At 41.3% G+C, this 25553-nt stretch overlaps 1 protein-coding gene across 7 annotated transcripts in view; it reads left to right on the top strand.

Annotated features, from left to right (window-relative positions):
• Nucleotides 1–25553, top strand: part of LOC121675863 (follicle-stimulating hormone receptor) — a 217195-nt gene that overhangs the window by 186461 nt on the left and 5181 nt on the right. For 2 of the 7 annotated variants that reach the window (XM_042051671.1, XM_042051665.1), the window contains exons 3-9: nt 1565–1639; nt 2030–2104; nt 9475–9546; nt 11724–11801; nt 15476–15544; nt 15656–15730; nt 20631–20816. In XM_042051671.1, the coding sequence (XP_041907605.1) occupies nt 1565–1639; nt 2030–2104; nt 9475–9546; nt 11724–11801; nt 15476–15544; nt 15656–15730; nt 20631–20816 (630 nt within the window). The remainder of the gene's footprint in view (nt 1–1564; nt 1640–2029; nt 2105–9474; nt 9547–11723; nt 11802–15475; nt 15545–15655; nt 15731–20630; nt 20817–25553) is intronic. The other 5 variants (XM_042051666.1, XM_042051669.1, XM_042051668.1 and 2 more) reach the window with 5 other exon arrangements.

The following is a 25553-nucleotide window of genomic DNA, read 5'->3' as shown; positions in this document are numbered from 1 at the left end:
GAGGAACACACTCACATGTGAGCTGGTGGTTCAGCACTGCTAAACAAACCCAGTTCTCAGTGCACCCTGCCAAGCACCTATTGTCAGTTCTCATGTACTTTTATTTTCTTATTCTCCAGTCAGTTTAGAGCTCCTGGAGCAGAGCAGAGCTGGATTTCTTCCATAAAAAAAACTTGAGGAAACAGGAGGGAAAACTTCTTATTAAACTGAAAAATATTAAACCACTAAGGCATTTTTTTTAAAACTGAAAAGGTCAGCTGAAAAACATATCTTCTTTTGCAAGGTTTTTGTTTGTCTTAAATGGGCAGCTAATCTGTCAGGTATGGTTCATCTCTCACGGAAGAGAATGGAATACATTTATATTCCTCAGATTAATTTTTGTGATTATTTTTTGACTGTGCACCTGACATTATAATCTCTTGTTTTACCTCAGGCCTGTTTGAATCTATTTGCAGCCATCATCATTTCAAAAGAACGAGATATCCAGGAACAAGTGTCATCCAGTTTGCAATCTATTTCTCCAAGGTTTCATTCCAAATATGTGCACAGTTACCTGATGACTAAAATGCAATAGACCATAACACTATCACTGAATTACAGCTGTATTACAAATTTTACTTCCTACAGCTGACCTCAGCCTGGGAAAATAACATTTTGGCACCATTTCCAGAAAAAATGACAGCAGGGAACCTTTTGGCATGGCTGTCTTTACCTCGACCTTCCTGGTCAGTGCCAGCATCAGGGATGTGATTGGGACAGGTGATACTGCAGTAATGCCCGCTTGATTCACCAGGAGAACTCCTGAGCTCTAAATTACACCAGAGCCTGAGCCCTGTCTTTGCCATCCCACAGATTATGGAACCAAAGAAATATGTGCTCTGGACATATTTCCAGTGATCCTGGTGATTCTGGTGAGATGCAATCTGGTGTGGTGATAGCAGTAAACTGGGCTTTTATATTCTGTAGCTCTCTGGCTGTAAGTGGGCATTAACTGTTTACAGACCATGTCAAAATAGGGTTTGCTCCAAGGTGTGGAAGACTTCTTCATTCCTATGGTCTCCAGCTGCTGTTAACAAGGGTACATCTTCTGGTGGCTTAATTTTAATCTCTGTACTTCCCATTAGGTCAAGACAGCAGTGTCCTGTTGCTGAAGTTGTGTCATGTTTCTTGGGAACTTTTTAGCTGTCTTTGTTTTCAGTCACCTTCACCCCCTCTTTTCTTCACTGAGTTAAAAGGTTTCATTAAATTTCTATCAGCAATTAGTAATGTCAGAGGTCCAGAAGCCCATGATGGATAGATCCTGACTTCTAATGCACAGGGAATGGTGACAGCAGGATGTGCAGGGCTGCTGCTGCAGATGCAAACTCCAGCCTCAGATGTCTGTTCCTGACTCTTGTTGTTGCTTGCCACAGCAGTACTCATCAGTGTTTCTGTTTTCTTATCTGATACCCAACTTGTTTTTAAAACTCATCAGTAATTGGAGAAGTTCCTTGTGAATTTTTCACTTGTCCATTTTCTGCTTCACCATGACTTGAAATATCTTGACTTCTAAATTATTTTTCAGAGAGATCTCACAGAATGATGCCTTGGAGGTCATAGAAGCAAATGTGTTTTCCAACCTTCCCAAACTACATGAAATGTAAGTAATGAGCAATCTAAATGCAAAGGAGACAATTATAAAGATTCATTATAGGCAAGTATCAAAGGCTTTGCAGTTTGGTTCAGGTAAGCACTGAAGAATTTGTAGCAATATAGGAGCATTTGAAATCTCCCTTTGTCTTTTCCATCTTCTTATCTAGCTTCCCATTTCTTTACTTGCTCAGCCTAAAATTTATCCTCAGATCACTGCCAGGATCAAAAGGTGGTAGGGTCTGCCAGTCTATGGCAGGCTGCTCCCTGAAATCATGCAGATCATCTGCTGTCAAAAAGAAAATCTCAGCATATTGTTCCACGACGTCATGGGACAAACACAATTTTAAGATCAATGTACTGACATATTTTTTCCTGACGTTTCATTTCCTCTTTGCAGAAGAATTGAGAAAGCCAACAACCTCGTGTACATTGATAAAGATGCCTTCCAACACCTTCCAAGCCTCAGATATTTGTAAGATCTTTTGTTCTTTACAAGTCCTAGAGTCATTTTGAATTACACGCTTCTGTATCTGTCCAGCTGGTGCTGAGCACTTTTGGTGATAAAACAGGATAATGGCCTCTCCTCACTACCAGTTGCACATTGTCAATCCGCATTTTCATGCCTGCACAGTCCTCAGAAAAGCTGAAGATAAGAACTTCCACGGAGGACTCCCACACACATTTCTTGAGCCTTTCTAAGCAAGAGGTTGAAATGAGTGATGAGGAGCTGGACCTTCCTTATGTGTCTAGAAACAAGTTTAGGCTGAAATTCCTCCTGGGAGCTTAAGGACAAAAAAAATCTCTCCTCTGTCTTTGCTATGGTGCTGCCTTCTGTTATATGTCACATACATGGTGTTGTTAAGCATTCAAATTATGTTTTCTTTAGCAAAGGTAGTGTTATAGGCATGGTCTTCACAAATGTTTGATGTGAGATGATTAGATCCCCAAAATACAAAGATATTGATGTATGGTACAGCTTTATTTCCTCAGCCAGAGGAAATGTCATATGCACCATAATGGTCATAGCTTATACAGCTCAAATGGTGCCCTTTGATGAGCAGGATGCCAATTGATTCACCCAGCAGGATCCCAACTTAACTTTTGTATGTCTGCCCACCTGAGCACATAACCCCCATCTGATTTTCCTGACTGACACAAGAAACCTTATTCATGCAAGACGTCTTTTCCTTACTCATCCAAGAAGCCTGGTCATGATTTCTACATTTCAGTACATAAAAGTAAGCATTTCATTGTCTAGTTAGATATTTCTTAAATACATGATGAAATCAGGTCAGTGGTCTGATAAGTAGCTCCCAGTAAGCCAAGGAGTGTTTAAAGTCTCTGAAAATCATTAGTATCTGACAGTTTCTGGGCTCAAAAATGCCAAGGGGCATTGCTTTGAATTTTTACTTTAAGATTTGAGATTTAAGACTTGGACTTTAGGAGATAAGGTGTAGTTAGCACTGCAGAAGACATTACAGTTTAAGCCCTCATTGAACTGGAATATGTGGCTAGATTTGGAGTAGGGTTTTTGCTCTTGCCAGTATTTTGACTGATTCCCACTTTATCAAATTCATCAGGCACCTTGGTAAACTTTAACTTTTGTGTTTGCATAACTAGAACAGGTTTTCTCTTGACAGTAGGGAAATAAAGCTTCAAGTTTGCATTGTCATGAGGAGAAATCACGTGCCTTTTTCAGCCCATTTCAAGCCTGAGTCATTCAGCAGTGGTTGAATGGGCTTTGAGTAGCTCTGGCCACCTAAGAACAAAACCACAGCATTTATTTATCCCATGTAAAATCCCCAGAACAAGCTACCATGGGGAGTACAGTTGTCAGATGTACAGATGGGTAGAAAGAATGAGAGCACATTTATCTCACATGAAATTTAAGAAGAAATGTGAACACACTAAAGAACACACTAATTTCAGTGGTTGTTTAGATATGGGACACAGAAATCATTGGTAAAGGTAAATTCACACTTTAAATATCTGAAATAGTGAAAGCTTTTCTGTTGGCACTAGTGGATGTTGCCTCTTCTGAACATTTGTCATACCACGCTCCCATACATGTTGACTCAAACATTTGGGGTTTCTGCCTGTATAAAAATTCAGCAGCAATACCATGACCTATAGAAGCAACAGATTAAAAATACAGATGATTGCTTTGTCTACCTGACCATTTCCTTCTCCTCTTCAGCTAGTTTTTCTTGCTAGCTGATATCAGAGGAAAATGCGTTTTGGAGCTTTTTTAAGGTTTTTTCTCTTGTGAGCAAGGAGGGCTAGAAGAGACTCTCCAGCTACTGCATCCTATTTCTTTCTGGATCCACTTCATATATCCCATTAATTAAGTGCTTTATTGACATTCTTGCTTCTCTTCACTGTTCCCTGCTTTCTTGTTTTTTTCCAGGAGAGGCTTTTCCAGAAACTCAATGCTTTGGTGACTAGAAGATTTCTTCTAGTTTTATTCACGGCCACTTAATCCACATTCATTCTTGTGCCAAAGCTTTTCTCTGAGTTATGTTCATAAAATCCACCTGTGGTATTTACCACTAATGGATTTATGCTGCATCCCCTCTGTGCCTTCATTTTAGGAGATAAAACCCCCCAGTCTTGCATGACTATAGACCATACAAAAGGTGCAGGTTTCGTGGCTCAGAGCTTATGAACAGATTGATGTGGGGTCTGTGCTGCTGACAAGGGTTGAGGAAGATGTGCTGGGGGTAAAAATCAGCTCCATATTGTTGGCTTCAGTGGAGCTACATCATTTCCCAACACAGGGAGCAGGAGCAGGACACAAAGTTATTGTTGGGGACTTCCTACGTCCAATGAGCCAGGCGTGATGCTGAGTTACATCATGCTCAGATCATCTCTCTACATACAGCCACACCTTCGTGTTCTGTTCTGGCACATTCCTGTAGGAAAGATGCCATTTTCTCTATCCCCTGGTTTCACTGAGTGGTGCTTGCCCTTTTGGAAGCTGAAAAGGCAGAAAGCTTTGCTATTTGAAAGGGTAGGGTAGTTAATTTAATGAGAAAGCAGAAACCTTGATGGAAAGCTGTAAAACAGCATCTGGCGAAGGTAACCCAGTTCTCATATTCACCTTCCTCTTGATGCCTGACACAAGGAAGAGGCAATATTGAAAATAGAAGGCGAGATGTCGAGGAGGTTAATAGATTGATAGTTTTTCAGTTCAGTTAGGGGGGGGTCTTGTGGTGGTTGTTCAGGGTTTTTTATACAATACAGAGGCAAAAAGTTGTAAACATGTGGGACTATAGTTTAAAATAATTCATAAAAGGGTAAAGCATCTGTGTGGAGCAGCTATTGCAGAAATGATAAAAATTTTAAGGCCAGGAAAGGAAACTTGTAAAACCTGGAAACTTGTAAACCTGTACATCACTGCCTAATTTTCACATTAATTGCTGTAAGTTAGGAAGGAATAGCACATGATTTCATCAATATCTTGTCACATAACAGGTTAGGTGGTTCTGTCTGACTGTGTGAGGAGGTACAGAGAGACCAAGCTGCAACCAGCATCTCAAAGCATGAGGACTTGGGTACCTGCCCCTTCCTGGAACATTGTGGTTCTTCTGAAGTTCCCAGCTCTGGGGACAGTCTGGCAGGGTACAAGACACATGCTCTGATTCCTTGCACAGTTTTGTGGCTGTAGCAGAACTGTAAAAACACAATTCAGAAAATCTTTCAGAAAAACATATATTTGCTGGTGGTTTTCATTTAGAAAACACAGAGAAAAAAAAATTAATCAGTCTCAATGTCCAAAATTGAGCCCAGCTACTACAGCCCACTACTTTAATGACTTTTGCAACACATTGTTGGCAAGGCTTTCTCTCTGTTCCTACAAAAACAGCTGTATAGCCACTCGGTCTTGTTTATGGGCAGGCAAGAAGCTCTAGCTAGACTTGTCAGTCCCCTCATCAGCTTCATGGGTTCATTACAGCCACCAGCTCTTGAATATTAATATGCTTTTTTTATTATCTCTGTCAACTTGGGTACAAACACATTTCTTGCTCAGCCCACTCCCTTCGTCTCCTGCATCATCGTTACCAGTATGGCAAAAAAACAAAGGAGAGGAAAATGCTGAGAAAACGCAGTGCTGAATAGCCTAAACCTTCTAGAAACAGGCAACCTTAACTTTCTCACCAGTCTTTTAGAAGTACTGAAGAGAATTGCTAATTGGTCTTCTTGGGTATATGCCAGAGAGACAGACTGCTTTAAAATGGTGACTTACTGACCTTTTCATGGGTACAAGATTATTTATCTGGCTCTCATTAGGAAGACCTGTGCCATAGTCTGTTTAATATTGTAGTGATGGCTTTTCAAACCCATTTTCTTTCCAAATCAGTTCTTATATGCAATCTATGTCCTTTGGTTCATTTTTGGAGGGGTGTTGATGTCCTGCATTAAGCAATCTCAGTTTACAATACAACGACTTAAATGTAACACTCCTTCCAGGTCAACTTTTAGGGCATACAGCTGAATTGTTGGATGGGAGGGGAAATATAGGCACCAAAACCATGTGTTTTGCTTGCAAAAGGAACAGAGCCCAACTCCAAGGTCTTAGACCTGCCTGGTCCTTCCTAAACCTAAATCTGTATTTGCTGCAGTTGCAGCAAAGTCCACAGAATTACTGACCCTTTGCTTGGAGAAGACTCTTCAATAAAAAGAAGTGATGCTCCACTTTTTCCTTTGGCATGGCAGCCTCATGGTTAAAGACCTTTCCCCAGGAGTGGGCGACTGCAGATTTAAGAAGCCTGGGATACGTGAATCAGAGGAATGTCTCGCTGGAATCAGGCTCACTCTCACCATAAAGTAACCAGTGTGATTAAGGGACACAAAGATAATGCTTCCTGAGTGGTGTTGTATTTATCTCTGCCTACCTTGAGTTTGCAATTTAGCAAATACCCACAGTAAACTGATGAGGTAAACTGCGTTTCCAGATTTGTCAGAAGAGCTCCTACAATTTGGCACAAAAAAAGAGCAGATGTGTTGCTATATCTGGAGATAAGCAGCCAGAATCTTCCAGGAATTAGTTTCTGAATGATCTTTTTTTTTTTTTTTCTCTGCTGATTGTAGTGCTCTGTTTTCTTAAGTGTTGACTCCAGTAAGCCTTTTCAGAAAGACAATTAATGTCTTGGAAAGCAGCCATCAGCCATCTGAAAAAAAACAGGTTCTCACCAAGCTGTTTAAGCATGGCAAGGGGGGACTCAGTTATAACACAGATTAAAGAGGACATTTGTTTAAAGTGAGGGTACTAAGGATGTATACATTGTATGGTAAATATATTGACAAAGCTGTCCTGCAGGAAAGATATTCAGTAAATTGGATTATCTACATTCTAAAAAGATTATCCACTTAAAGGCCTCTGGAGATTTGCTGGTTGAATAAAAAGAGAGGGAAGATCTAGGCTGCAGTCTAGCTAAATATTTTTTCAGTTCTTTTTCTGCATTTAATTAAAAGAACATCCTCTCCTGCTCCTAATCACTATTCTGTGCCTCTGTGCAATCGGTGCCTTGTGCCACCTGTAGATTTACTTCAGTATGTAATGATTTGTCAAAGATGCTTTCCTCTTCATCTCATGCTGCTCAGTTGACACCAGTGAAAATTGAGCCCTGAACACTTCGGAATTACTGGAAAGATCAGAACTAACCCAAGGCATTGGGGAAGTTTTTTCTCACATGTACAGTGAAAGCCCTGATAACCAATGTGGAATTTTGATATGCTGGGAGTAAGCTGCCCTTGGGAGCAGTGTTTGAATAGCATGCATTAGAGTCCTCTCACCTCTCATTGCTGCACCATGAGGACTGAGATTTTCTCAGGAAAGGACTGGGGAAGGAAAAGCTTCTTATGTTTTCTCTGCCCTGCAGTAGCCACACACTACTTGGCGGCAGCAGTCTCCTCCTTCATTTTCCTACTAAGGGAAATGTATGCCATAATTTGTGTTTAAAAGGGGCTTTGTAAAAAAGGATTGTGTGAATTTTTAGTTTATGACTCATTTAAAGGCAGCTTTCAACTAAAACCCTGTACATCTCCAGTAATTTAGAGAGTGTATTTTAAAATATTGTAAGGGGGAGTTATAGGTTCTTCTCTCATTGCTTCTAATTTTTTTTCAGCAAACTCCTTTTACAAAGTGTAAGTGCAGAAATATTTTAAGTAACAAGGGCCTTGTGGTAATCCACCTGCTTCATTAATCATGCCTTCTATTTAACTATCTGTAATAGTTTTTCAAAGGCATATTTGTGGAGCTTTCATGGTGACAGCTGTTATTTTTAAGTTAATGCAAAGTCAGACCACTCTGACTCTTGAGACGAAACAGTCATGACATTTCAGCAGCTTTCTTTTCAACAAATTGGCTTCTTGAATATTCACTAATACTACTTTAATTTTTCCCTGCATATGAAGTATTGCTTTCTGTTATAAGATGAGACAGATCAAAGTTGGCCTTTCAACATCTGAGGATACCCAGATACCATCTCAGGGAGCTCAGAGCAGTACTTATGCAAGTGAATGACTATTTTATGGACTTATGTGTCACCCTGAGTTCTCAAATATAGGATTTGGTTGTCACATGGAGGCGTTCAGTTTCAGTTCAAATTATGAAACCTGAAAGACTGCAACTCTCCTGAAATAATCTAGGTTCATAAAAAAACATCATATGAACAATGTTACCTTTTTCCAGTCTCAACCAGTCCTTTGATCACAATTCAACTCTTCAGGAATGATTCAGTTAAAAAAAAATAAATAAAGTTGCATCTAATAATAAAAGAATATTGTTCTGTCTAAGTGCCATGATAAAAAATAATGTCCATATCCTATGTTCCTTAAGAAACCAACAGTCTCAGTGAAAGGTTACTTTCTCTACCATCTCATATATTAAAAACACAAAGATATAATCAAACTTTCAAGAATCCAAATTTTCTCTTTGTTTGGTGGGGTAAACATGAGACTTTTTGGTGTCTGGGAAAAACTCCCAAATGGTCAGAGCCCAGTCCAGTCCAGCTCCTCCCTCCAGCACTCAGCCCTCCTTCCAGCCATCAGCAGCCACCAGTCATCTCCTGCTGCATGGCAACATCATATTTGTCCTGTCCTTGCTACTGCTCTGGGTAACAAATTTTGACAAAATTAGACATGGTCCATCTCTGTGGATACCTGTGACCTCACTGGCTGTGAGTACAGGGTTGTCCTTCAGAATCAGCAGGTCCAGCCATGTGTTCCATGGACAGGAACCACAGTGCAGAGGCCAGTGGTGGTCGGTGCAGTGGGAGGGTGGAGGCAATCTAAGGATAGAGGCTCAGGTCCATTTCCAGTTGCAGAGACTGCTGAAATGTTCCCGTGGTTTTGGCTCCTCACTATCAAAGGTGCTAGGGAGTAAAATGTCCTAATTCTCTGCTAATTTCATCAATGAATGTTAATTTCCCATAGAATTAATGTATCCTGTATTAGAGCAAAAGGGTAAAATTGTGGTGAGATTATACTTTTGTCTTAAAACAGCTGTTATGAAAATAATTGTCCCATGTCAGTGCAGCTGATTTCTTAGAATGCTGTTGGGAAATTAATATGGACAATTTCCTGAGATCATCAGGTAGGACTGTGTAATCATCCAAGGTAGGGTTTCTCTCTTTACCTCTGTGGGGCAGAATTCAGCTTGTACTTTGGACAAAAACCTTTTTAAATTACAAGGTCAAGTTTTTTACTGGCAAGCCCCACTTCTGTGGCTAAACTGCCTTTTGTGACAACCATTTTAAGTCCAATGTTCTTTCTTCTTTGTTAATTACTGCTTTCTTTCCCAGGGCAGAGTAAATAATCTTCATCTTCTCTTCCCCTTAGGTTGATATCAAACACTGGCCTTCGGTTTTTACCCGCTGTCCACAAGATTCACTCTTTCCAGAAAGTTTTGCTGTAAGTTTGAACGTTTGCTTGTCACTTTTTGGAAGTTCCCTTTGAGTGTTCTGCTCCAGCAAAACCTTTCAAGACATGATTCCCCTTGTGTTCATTAATTAGCTCCACAGTGGCACGTTGATTGCAATTTTGCAGTCATTGATGCTAATGTGGCTCAGAAGGTCTCAGTTGTCTCCAGGTTTCCCTTGTACAAAACGTTGGAACTTCACTTTACAGACCACTCTTCCTTTAACTGCACTGTCAGCACATGTCTGGGTGGCACAGGGGACAGATAACAGCCTTTGACTCCTCTTTCAGAAGCTGAAATCCAAACCAGGATGGTGGCAGTGGAAATTTGTTGCCACCTGGCGACACTTTTCTGGCCTGCGTGGGAAGAGTCACTGATCTCAGAGCTGTGTTCCATCTGAAGTGGCCACATCATAGAGCAAACAAGAAAAAAGACAAAAAAAAACCAGACTCAGGGAATTATCTACCATAACCTCTTTTGTTTTCCCCTGGCAGTAAAACTATCCAGAGAATGCAAATGTTTTCCTATGGAAAATTCCAGTGCCACCAAGGAAAAAAATATTTGTGCAAAATTTTGTGTGAAAATAGGCTGTTAATTTCCTAAAGCACTTCTTCTGTAGAAAAAATGCATATCAGAAAAACTTGATTTCTTTTTCACTTAAAAATATTTTGACATACATTTCTCAATCAGTTCTTAGAATAACTGAAAGCGTTCTTTCGGACAAGATTTATTGTTAATTAACGCACAAAATTCTGCATCTTCAGATCTTTGATTGGAAGATTTCAACCTGCAGAAACCTTAGTCGTGCAATTATCTTAGTAATAGACATTAATATGAATAAAAATGCATATAAAGCACAAAGAGGGATGCCTGAATATGGTATACACACATGTAAGAAAAGAACTAAATTTCAGGAATACATTTGACATATGTAATTCTGAGAACTTCACTTCGCTGCTCCTCGAAACCATCATGGAAATGCAACACCTGTGTCACTACAGAGACTTTCACCTGTACACCTTTGTGTTTATCATCAGTCTTAACTAGACTGGAATTACTGTGTCCTGTACCAGCAGGAGGTTTTTAATTTTTTAGGTGCAACTCCTCACTTCCCTGTAAGAATAAATAGACCTTGATACTGACCGAGTCCCAAACTAGACCTCACTTCAAACCTTGGTTCCTCTGAGGTCAATAATAAAATTCCCTTTGGCTTCAGTTGTGCCAATATTTGAGTGCCAAAGACAGGTCTTGATGTTTATAAAGGGCAGATCTGTAGCAGAGGGATACAGTTCACTTGCATGGGTGCCATGTTCCAACCCTATTTCTGTCTCTGCTGACCTCAGTTTGCTGAATGAAGCCTCTGTGTAAGTGTCACTCGGTGCAGAGTTGTGGCTGTACGGAGCTGTCAGCAGGAGATAATTTTGGAACCGCGCCTAATTTCAAGCTTTGCAGATAATTAATTTTGTTCCATGCTTTCCAACAGAAACAGCATGGAGACAGCCATATCCCCAGTCTAAATTATGAGTAACACTATTTAACTTCTTTGAGGCCTATTTTGAGCCAGCAACAGAACATTCGTTTTTTTTTTATATCAGTCACAACTGAGGAAAGACGGAAATTCCTATTTGTCCATTCAACAAACTGCACTGACAGGGGTTCTGCATTTAAGTTCTTAAGCACATACAGAGCTTATAACATCAGCTGTTGACATCAGCTGGGGAATGATTCATGGGCTGGTAGGTGCCCTGCTGAATCAGGCCAAAAAGGCTAATGGCTTTCCTCCTTCTAGTTGGGAGGCTGGGAGAAAGGGTGGCCTCACAGCCACTCCAATTGCGTTTTCTGGGGAGTTTGTTTGCTGGAGGAGCTGTTTCATCCACCTCAGGGTTATAGACCTGAGCTTTTATGCATTTTAATGTCTTCAGCCTATTTGGGAGGAAAGTATGGGTGGGGGGGCAGGTGGGAAATGTTTTGCTCCAGCCTTTTTTATCAGGAAGGTTTGTGCTCTGCAGGAAAAAAATGTCTTGGAAACGTACGTTATTACCCTCTATAGTCTATAGTATTTCCTCAGATTGTATATAAGGGAAAAATACTGTGTTTGAAGCAGCATATTGTATTGAAAGGCTCACAGAAGTACAAAAAGGTGTAGTTTCTATTGTATTTTATTTTTCAGAGATATTCAAGACAATATCAATATACGTACAATTGAAAGAAATTCATTCATGGGCCTGAGTTCTGAAAGTGTGATTCTGTGAGTAGACATAGAAAATTCATTATTCTCCTTGTTAGCTCATTTCTTTTCCAGAACAGGGTCAAGGATACCAGGGGTTGGGCACTTTTTCATACACTTCCAAAATCAATTTGAGATTTTACATTTCTCCTTGCCCCTGAGATCTCTGTATTCTGTTTTCCTGCCATGAAACAAATGAATGTTTTTGGGGCTTTTTGTTGTGTTCTAGTCCTGCTCTTTATTTTAGAAGCACATCAGGGAGCAAATTTAGTAATTACCGATGCCAAGGTTAAACACCTACAGCTACACAGTTCCCTGTGAGAAAAATTGTGTTCACAGGGATGGCATGACTCATAAATATTTACAGTCAGACACATCACTCAAAGACATTTATTACTTGGGCAGAATGTATGTAGATGTTGTGGAAATGTGGTTTATTTGTACACAGTGTTAATGCATTGGTACGGGCAGGTTCACAGCGCAGTTTGGAGCTGCATGGTTAGACGGCTCCACATCTGATTTGAACAGTCGTGTATTTTAATGAACTAGCTGGCTTCTTTGATCCCTTCTCTCTGCATACCAAAACATACTGTTTGCTTGCTAACAAGCTGCCTTCCTTTCACTTAGCCAGTGGCCAGACTGAAAAAAATTCCCACTGTGTTTGTGTGCTTTAGCTGGCACACTGAGAGAGAAAAGCAAGGTTTGAATTGACTGACTGGGCTCATGTCGATTCTGGGGGGAGCAAGGTCGGACCATCAGTAATGAAGAGAGGCCAGTAGCAAGTCATTTAGCTTTATCTCTTCCTTTTCCGTATCAGTTATGCACAACCTCTCTCTATTTCAAGTTCTGAAGTTTTAAACACACACACACACATAGACACAGACTTTTCTCAAATATATATTCAAGTAATTATATCACAAGTCCACTGCTTTATCTTTTCTCCTGTGATGATAATATTTGCTGCTCAGGTAGGACTTTGCATTTTCAAAGCACTGCACAACAAATACTGTGTTTGTTTTCATAATTCCACCAAAGGGTGATATTAATATCCCAGATTTTTACTGTATTTTGACCTCTCTGTGCCATTTGAGCAGCTCTAAGTTGGCTTCCCCCTCCCACCCCAGAATGTTTCATTCCTTATATCAGGAAGAAATTCTTAACTGCGAGGGGGGTGAGGCAGTGGAACAGGTTGCCCAGAGAAGCTGTGGATGCCCCATCCCTGGAAGTGCTCAAGGTCAGGTTGGATGGGGCTTTGGACAAGCTGGTCTAGTGGAAGGTGTTGCTGTCCACAGCTGTCTGGAACCAGGTGATCTTTAAGGTCCCTTCCAGCACAAACCTTCCTATGATTATATGATGCGATTATTGCCTGGATATTGAAGGATACCTCTCTGGGGACTTCAGGCTGCTGGTTTGCTAGCAAAATTGTCCTGGTGGGGGGATCATGTCGACTTCCAGCTCCTTTGCCCTGCCTCCTGCAGCTCCCCATTGTCACGGGCTTCCTGCATCCACCAGTGTGTGCAGGAGCTGGTGAGCAGACCTGGCCTCCACCACCCCAGTCAGACAATGTCCTGGCTTTGCTCGAGTTCTCCCTAGAGCAATTCAGGACAGAGGCCCTGCATGTGCCCTATGAGAGTCCCTGTTTAGGCTTTCTTTCTGTTGTGGTGAACTTAGTTCATTTTAGACGCAAATTTGCCATTTTTCTGTACAAAACAGAAGTCACAGCAACTCAACAGAAAGTTATGGTTATGGCAACGTCACTTAGTGAAAGCAGGCGTATCAAGATGATTAAAATCACCCAGGGCCCACTGAACCCCCACATTCTAGGGAGAAACCATTTTAATGGGCTTAGCTGTGGCAGGCACCAAGCATATTTACACCAGTAATTTGGATTGCATCTGATTTATGCTGTGCATGGGATCAGCACAGGTGGGAACTGAGGAGACACTTGGTAATGAAGTGCTAGAAAATTATGGAAGAAATTCACCTTGGTTCCAGGTCTGAGTGCGACTTAGGCCCTAAAATAGATCTTTCCAGTCCTGAAATAGGGTGTAAATGGTACCTCCGGGGCAGTGACCTCTTTCACTGGGTGAATTTTAAAGTGTGTTTTAAAAAATCTGCTCCAGACATGAAATGCTAAGGAAAAGCCCCCATGTCCAAGCTCTGGATCTCCGCCTCCACTGTCACCTTGCTAATGTAAGAGTTAATGGAGTCAGTAAGGATGCTGGTTGAAGTGAGGGGAGAATTTGCCTCAACAGGAATGTATTGATGTGTACTATAATGAGGTCTTGGGATTTAGGTAATTTTTTTTGCTCTTTTTACCACTCACACGCTATTAGCCAGGTGACAGGAGTGTGCAGTCCACACTGCGTGGCTACAGCGACTCTGTTTTACAACCTTAGTATCTCATTGCATTACCATCATGTTCAGTGAGAGAATGCAGTAAGTGCTAATAGTGTGATTAAAAACATATCTATCAGCCTGGCAGCTACAAATTTATAAGATCATTGTAATATAATAAATGTTTCAAATGCTGTAAGCAGGGACCTGTCTCTCCTCCGTGCCCGCTCACTCATGTCTAATAGTGCTGGCAAGTGAAGGGGACGGTGACAGTTCTCCTGATCCAGCCTGACAGACATTACAGACACAGAGCCATGTGCATCTGCCTCAAAAGAGCAATCCTTTTAGCCAGACCTATGACTGATTTCCATGCTGACCTTAGCTCACCACCTCAGACCTCAGATAAGTGGGTCACTTGCATGCTCAGCTTTTCAAAGTGAATTAGAAAAGAGTCCAGGTTTGCTGACAGTTTAATTAAATCGGGCCATTTCTGCCATCAATCAGACCTGTCACTGCCTGTTGGAGAGGGTGTGAGCTGCAAAGTGACGTTTAAGGCGAGATGAAAGATTGCACTGTAAAGATGATAAATATAACTGACCTAAATGTAAATTTTTAGGACCGCGAAGGGACAGAGGGAAGGACGTTAAATGTTAATTAGGTAATGCACCACAGTAAAAACTTGGCAGAGAGCCCCAGGAGCTTCAATTGCAAGGTTCAGTACCTGTGTCTCCTCCTGGGGAAAGGAGCCTGGGGAGGTAGGACTGGGCAGCAGAGCAGAGAGGGAGTGTAATTTGTCAAGGCAGCAGCACAGGAGGAGTCACCTGCTTTCTGGGCAGTTTGGCTGCCCCTTCATGCCCTCCTGCCTGGCTCAGTGACCATCAGCCTCCCTCCTCCACCTGCCTGGCTGCGGCTGTGAGCCCATGGCACACAGCAGGCTTTTTTCTCTGATAACTGGCAGAGATGAAGCCATGGCCCAGCATTTCAAAAGCATCTTGCTGAGAGTAAAACTGAGTGGCACTGACAGCACCAACAGGAAAGACCCTGATCTCCCTGGCTCCTCTGCTGCCTTCCCAGTGGAGCCATGAGCAGTGCCAGCATCTTCACCAGCTCTGCCCTTCAGGAACTTACTCAGCTGCCATCTCTGATGGTAGCACTTACCCACCCTATTCATGTCTGCCCTCTCCAAAGACCTCCTCCAACTGTTGGGATCTTACAGGCTGGGATTTGTAGAAATTTCACTATTTCAATGTTCATTTAACAATTTTATTTGTTTGAGATTCCCTATTTTGAATTGCATACATTTTAGTCATGAAGCATAAATAAGAACACAACTCCTTTTTCCTTTTTCTCTATTGCAGATGGCTGAATAAAAATGGAATTCAGGACATTGAGAATCATGCATTTAATGGAACATACCTGGATGAGCTGTAACTATTTCTGTTGTTTGTAATTCTGAAAAAATGAAGATAGTAACTTCTGCAAGATTTTTTTTGGTTTTTTATCTCAGATTGTTTCAGCATAAATGTTATGTTTTTCAGAAATCTAAGTGATAATCACAACCTAGAAAAATTACCAAATGAGGTCTTCCAGGGAGCCAATGGACCCGCTGTTTTGTAAGTAATATTTGGATCACATTTTTCTCCTTCTTGACTCCTTAGAAAAGATCAGAGAAGAACATATGAATGCCAGTCTGGATTTCAACATCTTGCAAACCTTGGAGTTCAAGACCAGAGGTCTAGTTCTGAATAAAAAAAGGAATCCATAATAGAAATTTCAGTCTAGAACTTTATTTTCACTTTGTCCTCAAGTTTTTGAGAGTGTTGAGAGTGAGAGATTTAGATCCAGGTTCCTCTCCATGGTTTATTAAACTGAGCAAGAGAGGAGTTGTTCTGCTTTGTTTTTTTCCTCTAGAAAAAAATGCTTTTGGTTTTCTGTTTAAGCAAAATCGAGACTGGGTGAGTGGTTCTCACTGCTTAAATCTGAATTACTTGCCACTGAAGATCTGCCCCGGCATCTTTGTAGCTTAATTCTGACAAAAAATTCCTATCCTGCGGGGATGGGGATTGGGATAGGTATGAGATACATTCTACTCAGTTATAGCAGGATGTCCTTGGTGGGTGATGAGCTGGGAATCGAGAACTCAGTGGTAGAAAATTCAGCAGTAGGATGCTCATGGGTCTCAGCCACCATTACCTCAAGCCACTGTTTGCCATGGGGTCCGAAAAATGTATGAGTGAGTGTGCACAGCTGTTTGTGTTTCTGAGCACAAGCCACCACACATAAGAGCTGCAAGAGAGACATGGGATTCTTTTTTGCCTCACCGACTCATCGGAACCTTTCTCTCTTTGCATCTACCCTGGTTGTTCAGAGAGGACTAAAAGTCACCCAGAATGAGTGAGAGGGGTCATTGGAGCTGTTGGAAGATTTTACACAGATGCTGGAGTGGTTACAAACCTGAAAAGGAGGGAGAAAAAATGTCTGATTAACCTTGAGTTCAGTCCAGAGCTCTTTGGAAAGCCTCATTTTCCACTTCATGATGGTCGGTGCACATATGACATAAAGACCTATGGTCTGGGTTACTACATTCTGCTCCACTTCAATTGTTTCTTCAAAGCATCTTCTTTTTTCTGGAAAAGACTGACACTGGAGCATCTTTTCATCAGTAATGTCATAGGTGTTTCTTTGGGAAATCATTGTTTCCTGTAGCAAAAAGTAAATGCATTTTCTTTGCAAGCTGTACTTGATACAATCATATTCAGGAAGTTTATCAAATCGATTTGCCTGTAGTTGAGATTCATTTGATAGTTCAATTTCTAACAGCGAGTTATTTGTGTAAAAAGTTTTCTGTTCCATTACCAATACATCCACTATTCCGTGGATGGGAAATTACCTTTTTATCCTGGATGGGATCATGAAAGAAGAGCCTTCTTACTCCTCCATCACTGTAGTGTACACCGGGGATGCACTTTCACTTGTGGAAATGATTGACCCATAATCATATCTTTGCTGGGACAAATCATATTTTTGCTGTTGCTGCAATCAAATCCATGTTGCAGACTGCAGTGTTTTAATAGAATGAACATCAGGATGGTTTAACTCTTGACCTTCTTGAACCGGTGTTATAGAGTCAATTAATGCCAACTTCTATTTTGTAATTCGTCGTATTAAAGTAATGTGAAAGAAACACAAACACAAATAGACAGCACCAATCATAGGCCTTGTGCAGGCTACAGAGTTTCACAAATCAATTCCTCCCTCAGACTTACAGCTCTTGGCTGAATTAGAGTCTCTCTTTGGGAAAGACATTAAATTTTGAGTTAAAGGATTTCAGCACTGACAGTAGGCCAGTAAATCAAATAGCTAATAAATCCCACAACTATACATATTCCTTCTATTCAGAAATACACCGTTTCCAGCTTGGAGTTTCATAGCTTCAATTTTCAGCTGCATTGTTTCATTTAATTGTCTGCTGCTGCTCTCAGAGCTATCATGGCTTGCACCAGCTTTTGCTGGTGTCCTTAGTTCTCTGGCTGTGTCCTGATTTGATGCAGGGCAAGGTATGGCTGTGGTTCACCCCACCCTTGCAATTTGTCTTCTTTGGGAATCCCAGACATGGAAGGTACAGGAGAGCTCCAGTAGATCCCCAGCTCTACAGCTGAGTTCCTGAAGTGCAGCCAGAGATCAGTTTAGATACAAGCATGGAGGAAATTGTTCTCCCCAGTCTGCCTACCCTGCTCTGATTTCTGATCCAGGAGCTATTTTTTGCCATTTCTGTAGGTGCCTTTCAGACCTCATCAGCTGGTCAGTACTTTTGCTAGTCCAACAGAGACTCCCAGTGGGAAAGGGAAGTGATTGGAAGAGAAGGCAGATTCATTTTGCTGCTCCTGTACTGGCTGCTGTCAAGGCTGATGACTCACAGCCAAGCAATTATAAGAACACGTATTTCACTCACTGATGCTTTCTGGTTTGATTTCCTAATGCCACTTTATAATCTTGTTAATCAGGCTTATTTAATTTATCAACCCTCTAACTAGAGAACACCATCTCAAAGAACCTCTGCACTGAGGTGTGCGTGTGGTAACTCAGTGGAGTAATTTACTAAACCACCTGCACAGTGTCTGTGTTTGCTATTTGGGGGCTTGGTGGTGGTGTATCCATAGCTATCCCTCACAGACATACCAAAAAAACCCACAGGGTTTTAAGCAAAGCACTTTCCCTAACTCACTTCTGTTTATGTGGGATAATGAGCATAAAAAGTTTCTTAAATAAGAAGAAAAAGTTTTTGTGGAAAAAATATTTAATATCTATGAAACTATTTAGAGATGACAAGAGATTCAGTAAACTCTTAGATATTTTTAAGTCTAAGTGCTATTCCTATTCAGATTTGCTTATTTGCACACAGTGTAACACCAATTTGGACTCAGTAATGATTTTTAGCTAACAAGCCAAAGAAAACATTTTCTGTGCTCTTGTTCAGAATTGTGAAGTTACACATTCTTTTAATGATGCCATGAGTGATTCTGTCTGTGGATTTAAGCAGAAACCTGCTGTTTAGTTTTTGACTCATGAGCATATACTCTGGGTGACAGTTTTCATTAGGCAGAGCACTGAGGGCAGTAGTCAGCACATGTGAAAATTGAGGCTGCTCACTGCAACCTAATTACCTCTTCAAGCATCCAAGGCAGAAATTGATAGCCTAAAATTTCTCATTGGCTGCCGGTTTTAGCTCCTGTAGAAACACGCCAAGGACCTCGGGACCTCTTCTATGAGGGCTGTGGCTTCTCTCAGCCTGCCCTGCAGAAGTTCATAGCACTTTTTAATACCCCAGTCTGTCTTCCAGTAAAAGTCACAGGGCCCAGGTCGGGGCAGTGGAGTAGAGTTTGTGTCTGATCCTCTGCTGCCACAGTCCCTTGTCCAGTTGTTGAAGGTGGTGCATTCCTTCAGAGCCTGGATGTAAAACCTCAACTGTGGGCACAGCATGGACACAAAGATCATCTTTACCCACCACCAATTTTACAAAATGCTTCATCAGCTGCCTATGAACTTCTTAGGCCTGGCTGGCATTCAAACAGAGCCCTTTCCTGGTATTAATTTTGCTTCCTAGACCAGACAACAGCAGTGCAAATGTGTGTGTGGTCCGCACATACATTTGCACACAACTGTCCAAACTTTATTACATGCTGCTAAAACCTGGTCTCCGCCTCACATGGCACCACTCTCCTGTATTAATATGATAATAAAAACGATTTGTGGATGTTGGGTGATAGAGATCAAATAACATGTCCTGGCATTACACTGTCACAGATGAATTGGAAACTGTACCTTCGGGGGGACATGGAGAAAAGTGCAAATATTGTCAGTCCAATTCCTTGATTATGGAGAAATCTTTTCTTTTCTTGGAGAATAAAGAGCAGAGCAACCTCAACAAACTCTATCATCCTGGATCAGTCTCAGGCTGTGAGAGGAAGGAAGGAGGGCTTAAAGGAGGAAGGGTGCTTTTGTGCAGTTCATCTTTACCTTTGCTCTTCAGAGAAAGGAGTGGATCTCAGGCTGTCATGATCTGAGGGACATGGTTTGTGTTCTACTGAGGGAAATATGGAGATGTTTTGCCCCAAGTGTTGCAGTCTGGAGCTATGGGGATGGATTCCCAAGTATCTCTTAGCCTGGAGATGGTGCACCCTTGGTCCTTCTTCCCTTTCTTCACTCACATGGCACAAGTCAAGATTAAGTGTTTGCAGAACATGTTTCCTCTCAAAAGCCCCTCTAATGCTCTCTTTAGTACATTCATGGCTGCTGATTCCATAGCTGTCTCTGATAGCCTGTCCCACAGTAATTGCCTTCCACATAAGTACATCTCTCCTAACCTGCTGCAGTACTGCCCCTTTCTTTGCTTCTGTCTGTGCTATATTTGTTTTCTAAACCTCTGAGAAGGTTTTGTTGGGATTTTTTTTATTCCTAACAGCCTGAACAATGCCACCCCTGTCTCTCTTTAATCTGTTTTTCTTCATAATGAGTACAAAACCTGATATCTCCAACCTGTCCTCACATCCGTACTCACGTGAGCTTCTCTCTTTGTGTTCGTTGCCTTTTCTACAGCAGCCTTCCCATGATGTGATGTTCATAAAGCAAACTTCCATTGTGATTTCATCAGCCTTTTTTTATCCTTTAACAGTATTCTGGGATGATTGTTGCATTTACTGGGTATTTACTAAACCCAGCATCATATGGCAGTAATAGTTTATATGCCTGCTAATTTTTACCCAGAACATTATTGGATTATTTTCTTTTGTTCTCACAGACTAACATCACTTGATTGTTGTTTGCAATGGATATTAGCTCAGTTTGCTGGAGGAACACCTAATTTAGCACTGGATCCTCTTTTCAGTGTGGATTTCCAGCTGATCTGTTTCCAGTCACTACTCTGAGAATGAGTAGGACTGTCTTAAACACATATCCATTGTTGAGCAGAAGTAAATTTGCTTTTTACCAAGATTCTCATATGTTTTCTTAAAGGGATATTTCCAGCACGAAAATCAGTTTCCTGCCAAGTCATGGATTAGAACTCATTAAGAAGCTAAGAGCAAGGTCTACATACAATTTAAAAAAGCTTCCTGATTTAAGCAAATTTAGATCTTTGATTGAGGCAAACTTCACCTATCCTAGCCATTGCTGTGCATTTACAAACTGGAAAAGACAAAAGTAAGTGATTTAATTTGTTTTTTTCTTCTTGGTGCTTTTCAGCAGTTGATAGTGAATTAAATAAAATTCCTCAAAAAGTGGATAGCAAAGGTCTCTCCAGTGCAGGTAAGTAAATGGATGGAAATAAACAAATGCAAAATAGATACAGGTTTATGCGTGCTACACAGTGCACTGCCCCTCCATTACAGAGAATTATTAAATTTTTGGTAGCATCAGCACTTCCCTAGGCACAGATCTGCCCCCACCTGTCATAAGTCCATCTTTCACTGGGACCAGCCTGGAGCCACACTGAAGACATTAAACAGAAAACGTTTGATAACTTTTTCAGAAAGTAACTGGAAGGAAAGCTGTGTGTGTAGAGAAGCTGGTTAACATTTATTCATCAATGCAGGAGGCCAACAGGACCACTGAGTGATCCCAAACTCTTCTCCCAGAAGGCCTCATTGATGCTGGAGCACTGTTTGGCCAAACATCACAGATACATTATCTGTTGAGTTCACATTCACAGCATTTTGGGACATGATTTCTGAGCAGATCCATTTCACACAAATCAACAGAGCAGGGTGGGAGGCTAAGGTGTCTTTTTAGACTCCAAAGGTAATCTTCCATGCTTTTTTAAATTTTCCATTAGCAAGTTGCAGTGAGACTTCAGGTATCAGTGGTTCTCACTGAGTATTTTCACCACAGTCATGCAGTCTTGAAATGTACACGTTCAGTACTTAATGAACCTCCTGAATTTGTGCCACTGGAAAACATAAGGAACTGGTACTTACAGAAACCCTTGTTATTGTTTGAAATTATTCCTTTACTGGGTGTCCTGAAAGACTTGGACTTTTCCACGGGAGAAAAAAAAATATGAGTCATTGTTAGACTTCAAGATGTCATCTTCAGAAGTGGCATAAAACTTCAAAGAAAAGTGAAACCATGCAGAGAAAGAATGAACTGTTAGTAGCTTCTATTTCAGTACCCTTAATAGCCATTTATTTTATTTTAACATTCTGTTGTCACCAGACAAGGGAAGATAACTGAGTTTGCTGATAGCTAATAAATATCACTTACACGTGTTTGCAAAACTGTGTGAAGAGTGCAAGTGTGATGGCAGAGATGGCAGTGATAACAGAAGTATCTGACAGAATCCCTCCCCAGTCACCCATTCTTGATCCAAAATGCTAACTTTTCACTGAAACAGTTTATCAGCAGATGTTTTCACACACTTGTGCAGTCTTATGCAGACACAGTGCCTGGTAGCTTCTAAGCAGAAATGGGTCCAGCCCTTCCAGAACTGGTAGCAAAGTGTTATTTCCCAATGAGTCCAGTGAAAGCATGTTTAGTCCCGGATCTGCAAAGGAACACTGACATCATTGTGATTCATATTTTTGAAGGTACTTGGCTTCTGAGCTGCTTGGGCCTAATCAGGACCCAAATCCCAGAACCCACCCCTTAAATTAGGCAACTGGACTTTTCAAAAACAAAGTAAGAACTGCTATTGAAGGAAAGCTACAGGAGGAAGTAGTCCTGACCCTGTGGTAAGCTCTCAGCATCCAGTCCCCTCACTTGCTTTGAAAAACCTCCATGCCACACACTTGCTCCAGGGAATTGAAGTCCCCAGCACTTGGCGAGAAGCCAAGGAGAACATAGCACAGCCCTTTCCACAGCCTGGGTAAGTGTAAGTTTGCAAAGAAATGCCAACAAAACTGTGCAGAGCTCACATAGCCCCAGTGCAGATGTTCCAGGCTGTGGTGGTGGGGCTGCTTCTGGAACACCATGCCATGGTGGGGCTGCTTCTGGAGCAAGTCTGGTCACAACTGTACCACCCTGGTCAACAGAACAAAATTGGACATATTTATCCATGCCTTTAATGTATTTATGTATATAAACCGGATGTATTTTTTACCAAATATTAAGCATATATGCAAAATTATGAGAACCTATTATTTAGACGAACCCTTCCTGTCAGCTGCTTTTCAACATAATTAAAAATTGTCATTTCTTTCATACAGTCTTGTCTCTTGTACTGAATTGGTGGGAAATGGAGATCCTCCCTCCAGATTAAAGAGAGAAAGTGGATGCATGTGTTTGGTTTGAAGACTGAAAGTATTACCATACACTTCTGCAGAGATTAGTCACACATACAGTAGCTACACCCTCTTTCATATCAAAGCCGTTTTTGTGACAGCTGGCACAAGCTGCATGTGCACTGAAGGCTGCTCAGGCTGTTTAGAAGTTATTAATAGTTTGCATAGTGCCTGATCACACAACGTGTAATATTCCTTTGGTAAGAGCTGTGCTTGGCTCAGAGCAGCAGGCATTGCTTGTGGTGCTGGGAACCCTGGTGTGACCTGGCTTGTCATGCACCTTCACAGGAGATGGTCATTCTTTGTGGCCATCTGGCTTTCAGAATACTGCCAGGTAGTCCAGATAGTATAAAAATGATGCCACATCACTCCCAGAAGTGCATTTCTAAGGATCACACCAGCAGCTGGTGTTCACCTGGGAACTCTGTGGGAAGGAATTAAGGCTGGGATGTGTGGCCGCTTTCTGGTTGCCCATTCATGTTTGATTCCCCCTTTTGAGGCACTTGCAGCACTCAAAGCCCTAGATAAAATAAGTTACCGTAGTGGATCATGCTCAATCACCTCTCCAAAAACCATCTGCAGCAGCGAACAGGTGGTGGTGTGATAAAGGAAAGCTTAAACCTTTTAGAGCAACAGTGCTTTCTAAATTTTGGAGGATGCCACATCGAGCACAGCTCTGCCAGTCTGAGGCACAAAACAGAAAGTTTTGAATGTTTTTCGCATTCCATTAAGGATTGTATGCTAAATATTGACCTGTAGTTTGATCACACTGGACTCTTGTGGTGCTGGCCTAAGAGAAGGTAAGTTGCATTCTTAAGTCTAGTATAGTATGTTGAACTCCCCTCATATTTTTCTGTGACTGGAAAATAATATCCTTGAAGTGTGGAGAGGGCAGAGGCCTGATGTTAAAACCCTCAACTTGACATAGACCATTATGAACTTCAGCAAGATTTTGGCTTTCTTTGACATAAAGATCACCTTCTGCCCAAAAGAATGGCATTGATATGACTCTGTCCTTACACTTGATTGTTATTCTTTGGAGGAGCTGTCACTTGAAATCCTACTTTTTCAAAAAATGTGGCAGCATCAGGAATAGTGTCTGGGCCTTGTCTCACAAGAACATACTATCAGTTGCTCACAACTCACTTAATGGCACTTTTTGGTGAGGATGATTAGTTTGAGATAGGACTTATTACAGAACAGAGGTCACGACTATTTATTCTGCTGAGCATGTTTCTCAGCACACAAGAGCCTGCTGTCATCAGATCCAGACGAGGCGCATAAAATAACAACTTGTACAAAGGTAGTAATTTTTGTTTATTTTTGTCAGAGCACTCTACCAATTTCAATTTTGTTCTCTAAGTTGCCCTTTCTCCAGTTTATTTTTCTAGTTTACTTGAGCAAAATAATGTTAAACAGTAAGAAAATTTTACAAAGAGAGGGAATAATTTAACTGTATTGTGACACCCACAGGCTCAGCAGGAAGCAAGGACCCACACATCCCTTGGCCAATAATGTTTTAACTTGCTGCTCTGAGTGCACTTCAGAGCCCAAAGGGTGAGAAACATGGGGCAAAGATACGGCAAGGAGTCAGTGTCAGAGGATGGCTCTTCCTTCCGTTGGGAGTTTCATTTTACCTGCTCCCAATACAGGGAACCAGCAGGACACTCCTCGTTACCCTTCCTTGGAGCAAACAGCTTACTCCTTGGAACCCTGGTTTTATGTGGGACCACTGGCTGTAAAATAAGGCAAGAATTAATGAATTGTAACAATCAGAAATATTTAATTGTCCTTACATAGCACTCTTGCCTGGGGATATATTTAGGTTCAGGCAGTGCCTCCATAATTTTGGAAAAAGTTTATTTTTATCTCATGCTGAGAAATTATTGGCTACAAACATTTCCCTCAGTTCATTTTCAAAGAACCACCAATTGCAGTAGCTTTCAGTGCCCCCAAGTGCCTGTTGCACTAAAAAATGAGGGACTTTTTCTCCTTTTATTGCTCCTTGGAAGCCTGTATTCCCTTTCAGCCAGAGAATTGTTGATATATTGATCAATACTCTGGACCCTTCACTCATCCTTATGCGAGTAGAACACAGGAGAGCAAAATGTAATGCCTTGTTATTGCTACTGTGACCTTCATAGTGCATATTTGACCTCACAGAAAATCAGTTTTCTGACTCAGTTGACAGGCAAGATAAAAAATATTGATAATAGTAGAGGATGTTCAGAATCTCATAGAAAATGTCCCTCACCTTCTGGTGCTGGACCTTCATTAGTTTTCCTTTCTTGCAGACCCTTTAAACTCAATTTTCAGGAGATGTAGTGAGTGCAGAAAGTCAAAGGGTAAAATTAGGTTACAAAGAAGAATTCTCCCTTTTAGGCTGCTACCAGTTGGTCAAAATTTTAACTTTGCTTGCCTAGAGAGTTCTTCCCTCAACTGTACTCAGGGTGGAAGATAAGCTGGGCTCCTGTCCTAGAAATGACACACCTGAATTGCAGTCTGGGTTGTAGCTGATTGTAGGCAGAGCTGAACTTGGGTTCGTTTTACAACGCAGTGTCATCTGTTTCATTCCGTAACTCAGATTAGATCTGCATCCAAAACTGTGGATGCAAGTTTATGGGACAGCCAAACTCTAAGGCAGCCTAGGAGCTGTTGTAGA

The sequence above is a fragment of the Corvus kubaryi genome, unplaced genomic scaffold (genome assembly GCF_017639235.1).
Source record: "Corvus kubaryi isolate FWS band 111438036 unplaced genomic scaffold, C.kubaryi_AGA036_p1.0 76, whole genome shotgun sequence".
Classification (NCBI taxonomy): domain Eukaryota; kingdom Metazoa; phylum Chordata; class Aves; order Passeriformes; family Corvidae; genus Corvus; species Corvus kubaryi.
The sequence above is the reverse complement of the archived record's forward strand: the minus strand, read 5'-3'. Positions and strand labels throughout refer to the sequence as shown.